Source organism: Aptenodytes patagonicus, chromosome Z, assembly GCF_965638725.1.
Source record: "Aptenodytes patagonicus chromosome Z, bAptPat1.pri.cur, whole genome shotgun sequence".
Classification (NCBI taxonomy): domain Eukaryota; kingdom Metazoa; phylum Chordata; class Aves; order Sphenisciformes; family Spheniscidae; genus Aptenodytes; species Aptenodytes patagonicus.
The window spans coordinates 16,580,694-16,596,821 of NC_134982.1; the positions used below are offsets into that span (position 1 = coordinate 16,580,694).

At 42.0% G+C, this 16,128-nt stretch overlaps 1 protein-coding gene across 1 annotated transcript in view; it reads right to left on the minus strand.

The window, feature by feature from the left end:
- Nucleotides 1–3,164: 3,164 nt before the first annotated feature.
- The window catches only part of PLCXD3 (phosphatidylinositol specific phospholipase C X domain containing 3), a 94,190-nt gene continuing 81,226 nt past the window's right edge, over nucleotides 3,165–16,128 (minus strand). The window contains exon 3 of the mRNA XM_076362644.1: nucleotides 3,165–9,580. Coding sequence (XP_076218759.1) covers nucleotides 9,424–9,580 — 157 coding nt within the window. The 3' untranslated portion in view covers nucleotides 3,165–9,423. The remainder of the gene's footprint in view (nucleotides 9,581–16,128) is intronic.

A 16,128-nucleotide genomic window follows, 5' to 3' on the forward strand; every position in this document is an offset into this window, starting at 1 on the left:
GCAGGGTATTTACATCTGTGTCTCCCAGTGAAACAAAACACCTGGAGCATTTACTGTTGCATTTTATGAAGCAGCAAACCCAGTCCCTTCCCTTGTGATGCCTCCTGGGGCAATGATTCCCCTCTCAGGTGAACAAAGGCTCCCTGTTCTTAGATTTTCCTACTTTCTCATTGCCTCTTCCCAAAATACATTTCTTTTTCCACACCACAGCCCCCCAGGACATCCTGTTTGGAGCCATCCTGTGAAATGCATTCCCGTGTTTGGGTCCCTTCCAGCCGATCAGCTCCTTCTGCAGTTTGTGCCACCCCTGCCGCGCTCCTCTCTACCAGCACAAGAGTCAAATTCTCCCTCTCTCCCAAGAGCTGCAGATTTTATTCCAGCTGCCCTCACTTCTGGGCAGGTTTGCTAGCTATTAATGACTATATGAAAATCGGGTATCACTTCCACCATTTTAAAGGAGAGATGGAAGCTTTGTTGATCAGTACTGATCCAAATTAAAGCTTACATTTACTATTTAGTACTGTAAAATAATTTCCGCTTTGTTCACACTGAAAGACGGACAACTCTAAAAAGCTGAAATGGGTGAGGTCCCGAGAGCTAAGCACCGAGGAATAAAGTTTCCTGAAGTGACTGACTTTTTTGGCATGTGGGATCTCTGCAGCAGAAATCAATAAGCTTTTCTCTCTTTAGTTTAATTCAATACTTAGCTTTTTCAAAGCTGAAAAAAAATTACTTAAAAGCCAGGAAGACTTCCCTTTTTTGCTCACCTAGGAACAAAAAGTATATGCACATTTTTGGGGCCTTTTGGTCCTAAAAAAATAAGAGAATTTGATAATTATAAAAAAAACCCCAAACCCTACTCAAATCCTTAACTCTAGATCAAACTTTTTTCATTTAGTAAATGACTTTCCATAGATTTCAGTGTTGATGTAGATTTTCCTTGGGATCCAGCATATTTAGCTCCATTTTATTTACAACACTTTTTTTATTAGCCATAGTGCTGATTTTATATGTGCTAATTTGCTCTAATCATCTTTAGGAGACAGCATGAAAAAAAAACTCAAAAAAATTAATTTCATAAATAAGAAATGCCCTTCGCTGTTTCCTCACAAAATAAAAGATGAAATAACAATCTACGTGAATGTACGTTAAAACAGATACTTGTTTACCCATGTGTATAGCTTACCCTTCTGTTTAGCAAAGACATAACAAGTCTAATGTGCTATTCCACTCAGTTGCTAAATCAGGTCTTAATGGTTATCTGTAAGGATTAACCTGTCTTTAGACAACAAAAAACTATGACGAAAAAAGGGAAAGTAAGACTAAAATTCATTACATAAATCGCTGTTTTGTACTTGAAGATTTAAACCTGATTAAGATCAGTTATTTAAATTATTTTGATTTCAATCAATACAATTACAATGCAATTATTTTCTCCTCAGAAATTTCACAGTTGCTGGGAGAAAAAACAAAAATAAATGAGTAATGGCAGAAATTGCCACTAGGGCATAAAGGAGCAAGAAACTGGGCCAAAAATGTGGAAGTCCTATGTCTCACTTACACTATGCCTATGCCCATAAAATGCTTATTTCCATAAAATCTATTTAAAATTGACCTTCCGAGAGAATAGTTGCATTTTAATTGAACTTTTATCAAATTAAAACCATGTAAAACATTTTTCTTTTTCTTTTCCCCTCCCCCCTCCTCTCAAATCCAGTGATTTAATATACAATTACTTTCTGGAATCAGAACCATTTGCTAAGTACCTTTCTCACCTAGTGTTACACATGCTTTCTTAAAGGCATCAGTGTCTCAGCTGGCTGTGTTCTCAGGTATCATCAGACCACTATATTAACAGTTAGGACAGCGGCAACCTGTATTTGGAATAAAGTAGCTATTGCAACAGCAGGATAAAGTTGGCCTGCTGATTCTTTTATTGGAGTAGTTTAGGGGAAAAAAGGAGAGAGAAGAGAACCACTTTTGCAATGAGGAAAATTCATTCTGTGTACTGAGCAACGCATACACTCCTGCTGGTAAGACAGTACCTGTGGGATAGGAAGAGGAGGGAAGACATTTTAAGCAGTGGGCAAATTTAATTCATGCACAAGGCACTGACAGAGAGGCCTCCTTGGCATTGCTCATCTTTCATGGCATCTTCTTCTGCAACCCTGGCAGCCTGCACCTGGCTCCTTGACTTCAAACTGGGCCAAGTGAGAAGGCATGAAGAGTGCGGGAGCAGAGCACTTGGGCTGGGTTTGCCTGTGACTCGGTAGGAGAGGAGAGTAAAAGAGGTGTGTCCTGGAAAACACCACTTCTGACCTTGCTAGGAAGAAAAAGTAGTAGGAACCTTAAACTCCAAGCTGTTGCCATGCAGAAAGGCTTTAGCGTCTAACATGCCACACTTCACTTTTGCAGGATGCTGCAAAGCCCAGCCTTGCTGGCCATGCTCCTGGGTGTAAAGAGCTCTTGGTGGGGGCTTGCCGGCGTCCCCTCTGACGAACAGGTCCCTGAACCCCACAGGAGGCACCAGAGAGATGACAGAGGGAACTCACCTGCTGGTTGGCATGTACTGGAGCCAGGCTTGAGGCAGCGGCTAGTCTGCTCCACCAGCTCCTGCAGGCAAGCTGAGTTTGCAACAGTGATGGGCACTCCTCACCGTCCTATGTGAGCTGTAGGCAGCAATGGTGAGAGGGCCCAGGGGAGGAATGGGACATACTAACATTTCAGAGGTCTAGTTCCTGCTTTCCATTTCCCTCCTTCTTACAAAATACCACCAATGGCAAGAGTAGCAGCATGGGCTCATGCAGGCTACAGAGCTGGGTCATACTTTGGTGCCCGAGGCAAACTGGGGCTGGAGAGCCCTGCCGGGGAAAGAGGCAGCCGAGAGCCTGCTGTGTCCCTGGCAGCAAACGCATCACAGCACCCTGTGGTATTCAAGGGTCCCACAGCAAGCACGTGGAAATGGTACTCCCGCTGCAACACCCTCATGGGGCAGTCCACGTACACCCCTAACATAATAGCACAGCCTGGGTCTAACATCCGACTCCACCCCATATTGCAAAACTGTGTTTAAGAAGCCTCCTACATGTAAGTCTTGAATGCAGCAATGAAGCCATAAACCAAGAATACAGGTATCAGAGCTTTATTAGATGTTTCACTGGATACAAAGAAACTGGATTTTATATTACTCTTTTTTTTTTTTACATTAAATACACATTCTTGTCATAAAAATTCACGTTTGCTATACAGAACAGTAGGCATTTTTTACACAACATTTATTAAAGTACCATTGAATAGATCCTAAAAAGAGAAGGTGCAGCTCTGTGAACCTTTGTGGGCACAACACACAGGGAGCTCCATGTCCTCATTGTTACACAATCGTCCTTCCCACCAAAATGGAGAAAATTCATTCAAATGCATTAATGCTCATTGGGAATAATGCTTCTGTACAGAGACCCTAAACAGTGTCAGGAGGCAGCGTGGCAGTAACATCCTAATCATCACCTACGTGATCCTAAAGCTATTGATGACTGAGGCAGTCAAAAACTTAACAACTGTCCTGGCAAACTCAGATAGTTCTTCTTTTTCTTTTTAAAAATCGTATTTTTAACCACATATTTTTATTTTCAATAATAATAATAATTACACATAAGCCCAGGATTCTGCTTTAAGGATCCCAGCTTCACAGCAAAACTGATTTGAGCTACTCAAGTAATCTCTCCCGATCAAATTGACTTTTGTAGAACCTAGAGCTGAGGGGAGAGACTAGTTCGTGTCATCTCACTGCAGAAAAAAAAAGCCTAAGTGTACCTCCATCTTAGGGGATACTGATTGGCATATCATCCAAACTGTTTTTAATTTGGAGGGAGAAAGTTTATAACTGAATTCTCATCAGCCAAGGTGAGGCCCATCTAAGAGGACATGTGTACGTAACTTGGAGTGTGGAGATAAACCATCCTGGGACATCAGATATGGGACACTGCCATCTTTTAGCTGCATACTTAGCATCTTATAAGAACTTGCGGATTGCTGTGGTGTACTGAGGATTACAAACCTGTAATACTGATTTTGAGCAGTGTGGCTCACAGCTGGCAGTTAAAGGGATGTGTATGCAGAAGTTGAGATAAGGAGCACTGAGCAGAGGCAAAGGAGAAGAGTCGGAAGCTGCTGCATTTTAAATAAACAAAGATAACAGAAGAGGGTCTGAAATCAGACTTCTGCCTTCCCTCAATCACTGTGACTGAAGGCGACCTCATACCAAATGTACAGTAGGGCAGGCATGCTCTGCCTACTCAACTGGCCAGGCAAGGTGGACTGGCTCTGTGTTCAGTACGTCTTTCAGAATTACCCTTGGCATCAGGCAGAGGCATCTCAGGCAGAAACCATGAAGGGAGAGCTAGACCTGGCTGTGGGAATGGTAGAGGGGTCATACCTGTGGGCAATGTAGAGATTCCTAACTAGAGCACTAGGTCCTACCAGCCACTGGGAAATTATTATAGCTTTTTTAATTAAAGCTGCCACGGCTCCTGAAAGCAGAATGCTGTACATGGGCAGGCCAGGCCAGGCTGCTCAGCTTCTGACATTTATCATTTTTACATAAGGATTTTTACAGTGCGATCTAGATTGGAGCAGAATTCAAAGCTCTTCCTGTGAATTTACAGCTACATTCCAGCATGGGACATGAGCAGTATTGCATAGCATCCAGGCTCTTCCCCAAAGCAGGGTAGCACCACCCTCCTATCATGATTGTATCCCAGAAGATGAATTTTTGGCCATTCAATTACATGATCACAATTCCCGCTGGCATCAGCAGGAGCTGTGCGTGCACAGAAGTGATTTGATCTGTATCACACTAGAAACCACGTCTTTGCCACCTTGTACAATCAAGGTAGTCAGTCAGGCAAACATCCTATTCTTTATTTACCAATATGTAAGTGAGCTCCAAGTAACTTCAGGTTTAACTCCTTAGTGCCAAAAAGTGAGGGAGTCAGCCCTATGGACAATCCTTGGTAACCTTTGAAATCAGAACTGATAATCATGAGATTTAAACAAGATTATGCAAATGCATTAAGGCAGGTTACATAACTGCCCTTTTCCTTTAGGATTAGTTATTATTTCCTCGTACATTGTAGACAATCCACACTCCCATACACACACAAACCTACAAAACAGCAGCACGGTAAAAACTAAATAGATCACTGAACTCCAACATATTTGTAATCAATACATTGCACATACTATACAGCATATTGTAACCTCATCATTGAGTAAACACACACCATTCAGAACAACGCTGACTGTATGTAACACAGAAGCTACCACTGAGATATGGCAAATACATCATGTACACTATTAGCTTTTACTTCACTGAAAAGGAGTTTAGAAGCTTAAAATGGTGTTAACTGAACTGCTGAAATCACCAAATAGCCTACTCAGTTGCTAATACCTAGTGCTCCATATACTATATTCAGGATAAACAGCACTGCAGCTGTGTTTTCAGGGCACTCCACCTTTTCATATTGTAGATTAACATCCACAATTTTAAATTTCCTTTGCAACACAGCATATACTTACTATACACTGACTATCTGCTCCCTCTCATCCCAGGGTAAAACTTTAGTAACTGCTAAGTTAGTAGAAATGGTCTAGATTTGTATCAGTATGACAGAAAGACTCAGCCTAGCATACAGGACCATACATTCCCTCTCACGCAAGTATGCATATATATATACACACACATGTTTATGTTTAAAAGAATGGCTTGAAACGGCAGGACCTACAAAACCAGTAATGTAACCAACAGCAAGGGAAAGCAAATAACCCACTGATTTTAAAACTAGGCTCCTGTGGTCTGATTCTGATCTTAGCCCTCTCCACACAAGGCAGGAATCAGACCCTGGGACCAGCTGCTATTTGGTCCAAACCGCTGCAGGTTGGCGAACAAAAACATCTCAGCTTGTGTAAACTGAAAAATGGAGCTAGGTAGGTTTACACCAGCTGAGGCACTGCCTGTGTTGTGCAGTGCAGCCACAATTTTTCAAGTATGACTGAAAAGAAAGAATCAAGTAATCATGTGAAAACATCACAAAACAATACTACTTGATGTGTATACAACGAACACAGCAACGGGGAAAATGAGCGCAGGAAGAAAAAAAAATGTTTTGGTAGAGAATGACATGACAGTTTAAGTAAATAGATGCTTATGAAGATCAATAGTGTGGACAGGTATTTTTCCTCTGATGAGCTGATTACAGTCATCTCATTTCCCATGCCAGATTCCTCATAATAGTGTGTAGAAACCTCCCAAACGAATCAGGTCAAACACCTCATCTGACCCAATCCCACAAGCATATTTCTGGTTGAAATCAAAGAGAGTTTTAGCTGCATATGGGTGGCAAAACTGGGCTCTTGAATGGTCCAGTTGTGCTGCATAGTCCTCTCTGGCTTGTTCTTTTCTGGCAAGATCTCCCAAACAATATCAACAGGGAGTGCATCCTTATCAGGACAGTCCATTACAGTTTTGGGGCCTCGCGGATGAAATCACCAGAAAAGCATGGATAGTATGCCACCACATGCACTTTTTTGTTTTAGTAATTAAGGCAAGTTTGTTCACCTGTCCCTAACATAAATTACTGTGCTTCTCCAGCAGAAAGGAGATTGACAGCTAAATGAAAATATAGTTTTTCTGATCAAATGTAACATTTTGCTAAGATTTTTTCCCCCCATTAATGGAGAAGCTATATGATTTGTCTATTATCCTTCTTGTCAGAGGATTTTTTTTTTTTTTTTTGCTTTGCTCTTATTTTCCAGCACCCAAATGACAATTAGAATAAAACTGATGCTAAGCAAACATTTCATAACAATGCTAACAAGCTCAAGATAGCTTCATATTTATTCATATACACAGGCACACAAACACACACACTTTTCTTAAATATAGCAGAACATTTGCTTCGAGTACACCTCTGTATAAGCAAAAAGCTTGGTGCATCTGGTGTGTGTTTGAGTGGGGGGTCCCAGGAGGAACTTGGTGGTGTTGGTGCTCTCGGATTCAACAGAATTTCAATCAGAATCCAAAAAAAGAAACCCATTTTTTGCTCCACCCAAGGATTCAGATTACTTTACTATATTAAAAGAATAGGTTAACTCTTTTGACTACACTTAAGTAGCGGAAGGATGACAGGGAGAATCTGGAAGCAAACAAATCCAGCTAAAAGAGCATTTCACACCACATCACCAATAAATAAGCAAACATTTTCATGGTTCTATGTGGGACACCCACATAGGGTGGGTTAAAAAAAAACAACCAAACAACTCATGTTTCATTTTATGTGTCTGTTACATTAATTTTGCTTGGAGAGCCTGTGAAAACTGAAAACAAAGTGCATCAACCCACCCCGTATCTTGCTTAGCCACGTGTAAAAGCACTGAAGTCCTCTCCCTTGTTCAACGTAAAGATGGGCTGTGACTCTTGCTAAGTTTTTGGGGAAGTTCAGGTAAAGTTTTAACGCTGTAAAAAACCTAACTGGCTTAGATCACAGATTTCATGGGGGATGAATCTTACAGTCCTAACCTATACAGAAAAAACTGCTACTGAAGGAGGCATCATAACTTCGTAACACCTGCACAGTTTTTTTCAACCAAATTTATAATACTCTTATCCAGAAACCAGAATATCATTGTGCAAGTGTGCATGGATGTCTTTGTATCATATACAAACACTTAAATGTTTCTTTATAGTACACACACACACACACTTTTTCCAAGGCACCCTCTCAGTACAAAATAGCAGCAAGTGTTCATTTCATTCCACTTCTTCCTAAATGAAAAACAACAAAAACCCTATAACCCCCCGAGTAACCTACCTGTTCGATAAGACCATTTTTGTTTTTCTAAACTCTGATGGTAGTCCTTATCATCTGATAGAAAATAGCAAAGGACCGTATGATGCCATTCTCTTTTCTCACTCAACCAAAAGTTCTAGTAACATCAATGGAAACTTGACCTTAGTCTTATCCCATAAAGCCCTGCAATATTTCAAAGAGCATTTTCCTTGTAAGACATTATAGCATCTATTGTTTTGCACAAATGAAATGTTTTGCCTTCCAAAGTCGTGTGCCTGTGCATTGATGTGTCCAGGAGATATGATTGATTGCATTGTATCCAGTTAGGTGTCATACAGTGGCAATGCTCTCTTTTTATAACTTACTAAGTTTTCCATATATTTGAGTTTTATATATGTTTCATTAAAAGTAGGATGATCAGCAATTCTGCTGCTAGAACAGTGCCATTCAGTAGATTTCCAACCTTGTGTTATGCAGTATTACACCCCACAAACAATTCAAGGACTATAGTATTGTTATTAGCTAGAAATTGAACTTCTACACTCTTCAGTACAGCAATTTTTCACTGATGAAACTGGCACTGATTTTTTTGTAATCAGCAGAGAAGTGTTGTGCTCGTAGCTGCCTTAAAGAGAAGCTTAGACTGCACCTATTTTTTTAAAAGTGCAGTTTTAGACCTGCAGAAAGCAGGTTTCCACTATGGGACAAAATCCTGCCCACCTTACAATACACACAATTTACTGATCCTATGCCAAATCTATGCTAAACACGGGAAATTTTCCTGTTAAACTCACTGGACGTTGGATCAGGCTCTTGCATAAGATTAACCCTGGGAGGAAGCGGTGCTCCAAGCTGGCCTAACTTTGTTCCTGCTAGAACCAGGGAAAATACGCACTGGCAGCTCCTAGTACAGAGTCAGGCCAGCACCACATATCTGCTGACTTGACCTGGGGCAGAGACATTGGGAGACCCCATTCTGAGAATGAAAAGCAAGCAGGATTTAGTCTGTGCAAGCTACGTAATACATCATGTTTACTGTCCACTGATTATGCATGTGTTAGAGGCATGACTTTGGATTTACTTCACAAAGGCATTTAAACCTGTAGCTCACTGATAAATACGACCAGTTAAACCACCTAATAGATGAAGTGTAGCAGCTTAAAATTTTCCGGCCAGATATACTGTCCTTAGTCTCCCAGTGTAACGCTCACACCGTTGGGAATCCTGCTGTGGGCAGGCAGAGGGCAATATACATCCCATTGCTCCAAAAGCAGCAAATTTCTTGGCACTGTTCGTAACCATAGAAGACACATGAATTGTATTTGGTACCTCACGGAAAACATGTAAATGGCCTTCTTTTATCAAACACTGTAAACATGTTTCGTTTTGCTCTTCACATGAAACACAAATGTAAAAAATGATCATAATTGATTAAAATATTTCCCCTACGCCCACCCACTAAAGCCCTAAACACCTCAGCGTGTTATAGGAAGATCAATGTTTTACAAGATAATTCTTTTAAAATGCAATCTTTTTTTTAAGTTCTAAATAATGCAATAACACACATATTATAGTACTATCAAGTAGTGTCATCTTCACCTTCATCCAGGGCATAGTTGAGCTTTATGACTGTGCTGATAAAGTCACCAAGTTCTACAAAATCTGCAGTAATAATATTCACACCACTTTCTCCTGGTTTCTGAGTTCGGACCCACTGCATCATTGCAGGAAGAGCCCTAAGGAGAAAACAGGAACAATAATTACTCATAAAGCAGTGAGACAAAAGCATCGAGGCAGGATTTACCAACAGCTTCTCCCATTGATCTTACTTGGTTTCTAAGGGAACCATGTGAGAAAGGACACAGGTTACTGCTCAAGCTTTCTGAAAACCCTTCTCTTTATAATTTTCATTCTCTGTGGAAATGTATGTCGATTGTATTTCAGCTTCTCAGTAGAAAAGAATGAAAGGAAGATCATACAGGCTCACAGTAATTATTGATCTTGCCTAGGGGCAAGGTCATGGACCAGACACCTTTTCGATATCATCTGGCCTTATGACTCCATGGGAATTTTTTATGGGAAAAAGAAGTAACAGAGAACTCAAGCCATTTGCAAAGCATGTTTGATACATTCAAGGAAATACTGAGAATAATATTTTGGGGGACACTGGAGCAACCATGATTTCTACAGTTTAAGTACAGCATATACCAAATACCCTTTCTTTCCCAGTACTAATATCCCAGCCATGAATTTTATTAAATCATAAACCAGTGGTTAGTAACTGAAATAAAAAGCACCACAGTCATATCAACTCTTTTGTAAGACAGCATATTTTTATGTCAGACCCTTAGCACGGGAATACTGGGGTGAAAAAGATGTCTGCCTAACTGGGTTTGTGAGTATAAAGAAATTTTTCTGACACCATGAAAATATAAACTAACAATCACAAGAAATATCTATGGGAAAGTAAAGGGCTCCCCAGTTCGGCTGAGGAAGTCAAGCAGCAAGATCCAGTTTTCAGAAGACAAAAGTTAACAGAGTTCCAAAAAAATAAGGTACAGGTTTTTCAGAGAGAAGGTAATTGACCATTGGAACAAACTCCCAATGACTGTGACAAACTCTGCAGCACTTGGAGTCTTTAAATCAAGCCTGGCTGTCATTCCAAAAATACACTCTCGGTCAACCTCAAGCTGCTGAGTTAAATAAAAGAACCTATGGACTGGGCAGGGTTGCAGTCAGTTTAGATGAACATCGTGTTCTCCCTTTGCTCTAAAATCTATAGATCTGTGATTCCCCCTCAGCCAGCATGTTGTACAGCCTCTTTCACAGAGGCAAGGTACATGTAAAATGTTGGTCTGGCAGTAATTTAAATCAAGCTGAACACGCTGAACCAAATCTGCTCCCAAAAGCTTTAGGAAAACAGATCTAAAGAAAACAGAACTATTAGCAGACACAGATTGTACTTGTCAGTGGCCACCAGAATCACTCATTTTTAAAACAATTTAGTACTGACTAAAACCAAGCAGTTATAATTAGCTCCTTCTATGATTTTACAGGAGAATGCACAACACTAAGGTTTTGCTTCAGCGAAATGTGCTTAAATCCACCATTAAGATTCATGTTTAAGCCCAGCAACGCATTTTATTTCACTCATTGATTCAATGTGACTGAAGCATGTGTATGCATGCACACCAGTGCATAAAACTGAGCTTAAGCACTCTGCTATATAAGAACCCAGCCTGGATCTTTAAATTTATGTAATCCTGAAAAGCTGCATTCTGTGGAACTGTAACACACACAGGTCAGGTGTTAAATATCCAGCAACGCTTGGACTGTTTGAAAAGATCTGTGAGCAACCAGAACCAGGACAGATCTCAGCAGAACAGCATGGGCCACCAAGGTGATAAAAGGCAGCTCACAGCAGTTGAAAACCCCACTGCATCTTCACATGCAAGAGATACTGCTGAACACTGGACAAAGACACAAGGCTGAACTTCTAAGATGGCAGTATATTGCCTTTAATATCATCCTATTTAAGCTCAAAGAGTTTCAGGTTTAAAGGTGAACTGATTGATTGTAGGCAGGCACAGATTTTTTTCTTCCTTCCTTCTGCATAAGTTGATACCCTTGATATTTTACTCCCCCTTGAGGCATAATTAACTTCTTTTGGTGTCCTTTATTTGTTCTGAAGCTGGTTCTGATGTAATTCTGTCTTCAGACTACAGAGTTTGCTGTCTATACACTTAGCCATATAGACTGAAATGCTGTTTTCTTTTTCCTGCTGTGTTCTTATTAAGCCAGCCTTTAACAGGTAGTCATGCCTCCTTTTGATTAGTGCTCTATCTTAAACTCAGTTTGCCCTACCATTTCATCTCCAGTTAGGCTTGGTAGTTAAATGAGTTATTTGCATTTTACTGGTATTTCACACGAGACACAGTTGCATGACCCTTTGCTCATACACAAATTGTTAAAGTCACAGAAATCTTTTGTTCACGAGACTAGAGAGCATCCAAAGATAAGTCAAAAAGTGAATCAGATAATCCAACAAAAAGCTAATTTGCATAGCAAAGCCAAAGAACACAATCCTGTAAAAAAAAAGAATACCTGAACAAAAGATTCCACTGACTTTAGAGGTTTGATCAAGGCTATGCAACTCTGCTTATGAGAGAAATTCATAGAAAAACCCCATAAATGTAATTTTCCTCCCACAGTGCCATCTTGAAAGTGGATTAAATCAATGACTGTACGAAACGACACGTTGCTTAGTTTCAGTACAAATATCTCACATGCTTACAATAATTATTAGAATAAGCCTGCTTTAACATTTCTCAGGGTGCCTTTGTGATAGCAGCACAAACCTTGTTCACCCTTCCTTGTAATTTCCAGTCTCTGCATACCTCAAACTAGTAATTGTTCTCATTAAGGGTTTTAGTCTTGGGAACACAAACCATGCTGTGTGGCAGCCACCTACATGACTGTGCTCACAGAAACCCAGTATGTACCATGGTCTTCGTAGATATTCTTGCAATGTTGATAAGAAATTATTTTGTGCATGAGCATATGCAAGCCTCTCAGCCTGCAAACCCCAACAGCATCACTGCCTCTGTGTTAGGCAGGTCCTGGCTCTCCTAGGGAGGATGTTGATGCCCGTGCTTAAGGGTCTCACTGAAGCTCTGGCACCAACAGTTCAGATCCCGACCCTGCAAGGGCTGAGGACAGCCCAGCCATGTGAGTATGGGCCATACTTGTAAATACTCCAAGTTAGTAGTATCTGCTGCTAACCCCACTAACTACAGCAGTGTAGTCATACTGTAACTACATCCACAGCTCCATTGTGCTAGTGTAACAAGTTTTCCTAATAAAACAGTGTCATGCTGGTAATACTGACAGCGATGCCACTATTGAAACTGCATGCAGCACAGGCTCTAGCTCTCTGCCGCTATTGAAACTGCATGCAGCACAGGCTCTAGCTCTCCTGAGGGCAACCTCAAGTCTTCCAGCCCTCCTGTGCTTCAGCTGCAAATGATGCAGTGAAAACCAGATGAGTTGATATTGGCCTCAGAGATGTGTTGTAAGGTTTCAGCACTGCGAGTAAGTGTTCTGCAAGGCATACAAGATGAAAAGTCCTACGTTAACATGCTACAAACGAAGAGCCAGGCAGCTGGAAAGGCTGACAGACGCAGAATACTGTCAGCCCTTAAACTTACTGAAGTCAGCTGTGTCCTGCAGCTGTGCAGGCCAGCCCTTGTGGCCACAATCCCAGTTCTTGGAAGGAATCACTTCTAACCCCTAGGGATTGCAAAAGACACCGTGTAACACTGAGGCACACACACAGAAGGGTGCTGCTTGCCTTAGCCTGGAGCCAGGGAGGAGAGAAGGTGTGCTCGTCAGCAAAACCTGCGTGGGGAGAAAGTCTCCTCCTCTCACCCCACTACCTGGGGAACTGTTTTCATCGTACTGCAGCTCCATCAACCTGGTCGGGGCTGGCTAGATCCAACGCTGCCAGGCCAGTGCAGTGTTGCCCCACAAACCAGCATCTGAAGTCAACTGCTTTTTCCACGTCCTCAGCAGGAGGGGAGGGCTGGCGGCACAAGCAGGGCAGAGAGGGGAAAGCCACAGGACTGGGGGGCTTGAGCAGTGGCAGGGAAGGAGGGGAACGGCACATTACCTGAGTTTGACTATGGATTGGGATCAGTAACCTTGGTGAAAAGTTTTCTGTCCTGAAGGAATACATAGAATATATAATTTATTTGCACTGACTGGGAACTAGGAGGTACCAGGCAGCTGTCCCTCACACTCAGGAGGGCAAGAGAGCAGGGGGATGAAAGCAATGTGACCGGACACAATGTAGAAGGACCTCGTGGGAAGGGCTGTCGTCCAGTCCCAGCCCACCACCACTGCATCCCGGCACGAGGGGCCAGATCACCCCGCCACCCATGCTGCCCAGCAGCCTCCTGCAGGGACTCTTGGACCCGCCAAAAAGTCTGCATGAGAATGGGGAGAGCAGAGGAGATCTGGGCAGTAGGGACTTACCTACACAGGGCAACGCAGTGCCGTGCAGAGATGTTTAATGTGGCTATCTTTCTTCTGAGACCAAAGCTCTTATTTCTGGGTGGCACCTCACTAGGTCAGTCAGAGGTACTAATCATTTGGGCATGGCTTGGGTATCAGGATGGCTTACATCACGCATACAGACATGCCCTACATCACCGTTTCCAGCCTTTTTTTGTTGAGGAGCCATGTACTTTCTCATATAGCATTGCTACAGTGATTTTCATTTACAACCCAGTAAAATCTAGGCTCAGCTTTGACAGTTATTTTCTTACCTCTATTTTGCCTGTTCTGTTTGCTTGCTTGTATAAACAGAAATGTGCACAGATTTCTTTTTAAGTTTTTCACTTCTTTTAAGAACTATTTTCTGATGCATTAAAGAAATTAGATGAGAAACACTGCCCTAAAGTACAAAACATGCATAGCCCTTTTCAAAGCTATTGAATACTCATGACCTCTTTTTTTTTTTTAATCTATCAAAGACCTTAAGTGGACTCCAATGGCATTGAATTTTGTTTAAAAAATAGTAACTAAACATTCAAGTAGCTTCAGTTCAAGCAGCAAAACCGTGAGTCCCATTACGAGCTTTCAGAAAGAAAATATGACCTAACTGCATTAAAATTTGCTTTAAAAAATTTGCTCTTAGGCTATTTTAGTTCAGAAAGAGGAGTGGTTGTTTGGGTTTTTTTTTAATGCCCGAGTCATCAAAGCCTGACAATGTGACAGAACACTAACGACAGCAGCGCTCTACGACAGGACCTCCCGTGGCAAAACAGCCATTCCCCTCTGCAGAGCTTTCAAGGGAGAGGAGGAGGAAAAGCAACTCCGGAAACACAAAACAAAAGGGCTGTTCACTGTTTAATGAGAGTTTGATCACAAAAGGCAGAACAGGTTTTCTGCTGGAGTGCAGGGAGCCAGTACAACCTAATCCAGAGTGAGAAACTGGTCTCATTTACAGAGTGTGGTGCTGCCTAGCATTAAGCACCCATTACCAGTAACACCAGCAAGAACTGAAGCAGGTCCACTTCCTCAGGGCAAAGTAACATGACGTTTCTTCCCTCTCCAGCAAAGCACACACCCAGCCTCCCTGCAGCCTTTTGCAAATAGGTGTTACTCTTCACAAAAAAGAGCACTCCTCTGCAGAAGGATGTACTCACACGAGCCTGAATCTGAATCCCTATACTCTTTAACTTTTCCCCCCTCCATCCAATTTTACCCACGTTTGCAAGAACACTGATTAATTCTGGAGCTGTAATTCAGCACATGCTGACTTTGGCTTTTCAAGGATGCTGAGAATTCATTGCTCCAGTGGGAGCAGTGGATGTCTCATGTGTCACTGAATCATAAAAATAATGACTGGAAAGAACCTTGAAAAGTTCAAGTTCATTCAGCCCATCCTGGGCAGGATCAACTACACAAAGATCAATGGTACAAACCACTCCTGGTAAATGTTCAATTTAATCAGTACTTACAAGCTCCCAGTGATGGAGATGTCACAACCTTCCTCTGTATTCCGAGCACCCCTACGTAAGTATCCTTATACATCCTCATTAGCTTCAACTGGAGTACTGCTGTGGTTTAACCCCAGCCGGCAACTGAGCACCACACAGCTGCTCGCTCACTCCCTCCCAGTGGGATGGGGGAGAGAATCGGAAGGGTAAAAGTGAGAAAACTCATGGGTTGAGATAAAAACAGCTTAATAGGGAAAGCAAAAGCCACGCACACAAGCAAAGCAAAACAAGGAATTCATTCACTACTTCCCATTGGCAGGCAGGTGTTCAGCCAACTCCAGGAAAGCAGGGCTCCATCACGCGTAACGGTGACTTGGGGAGACAAAACACCATCACTCCAAACGTCTCTCCTTCCTTCTTCTTCCCCCAGCTTTATATGCTGAGCATGACATCATGTGGTATGGAATATCCCTTTGGTCAGGTGGGGTCATCTGTCCCGGCTGTGTCCCCTCCCAACTTCTTGTGCACCCCCAGCCTACTCGTCGGTGGGGTGGGGTGAGAAGCAGAAAAGGCCTTGACTCTGTGTCAGCGCTGCTCAGCAGCAACAAAAACATCCCTGTGTTATCAGCACTGTTTTCAGCACAAACATAGCCCCATACCAGCCACTGTAAGGAAAATTAACTCTGTCCCAGCCAAAAACAGCACAAGTACCCACAAATAGATGCCACCAAAAATAATGGCATTAAGGTGTGCTGCTCAAAAGTGTTCACCATGTCCTCACT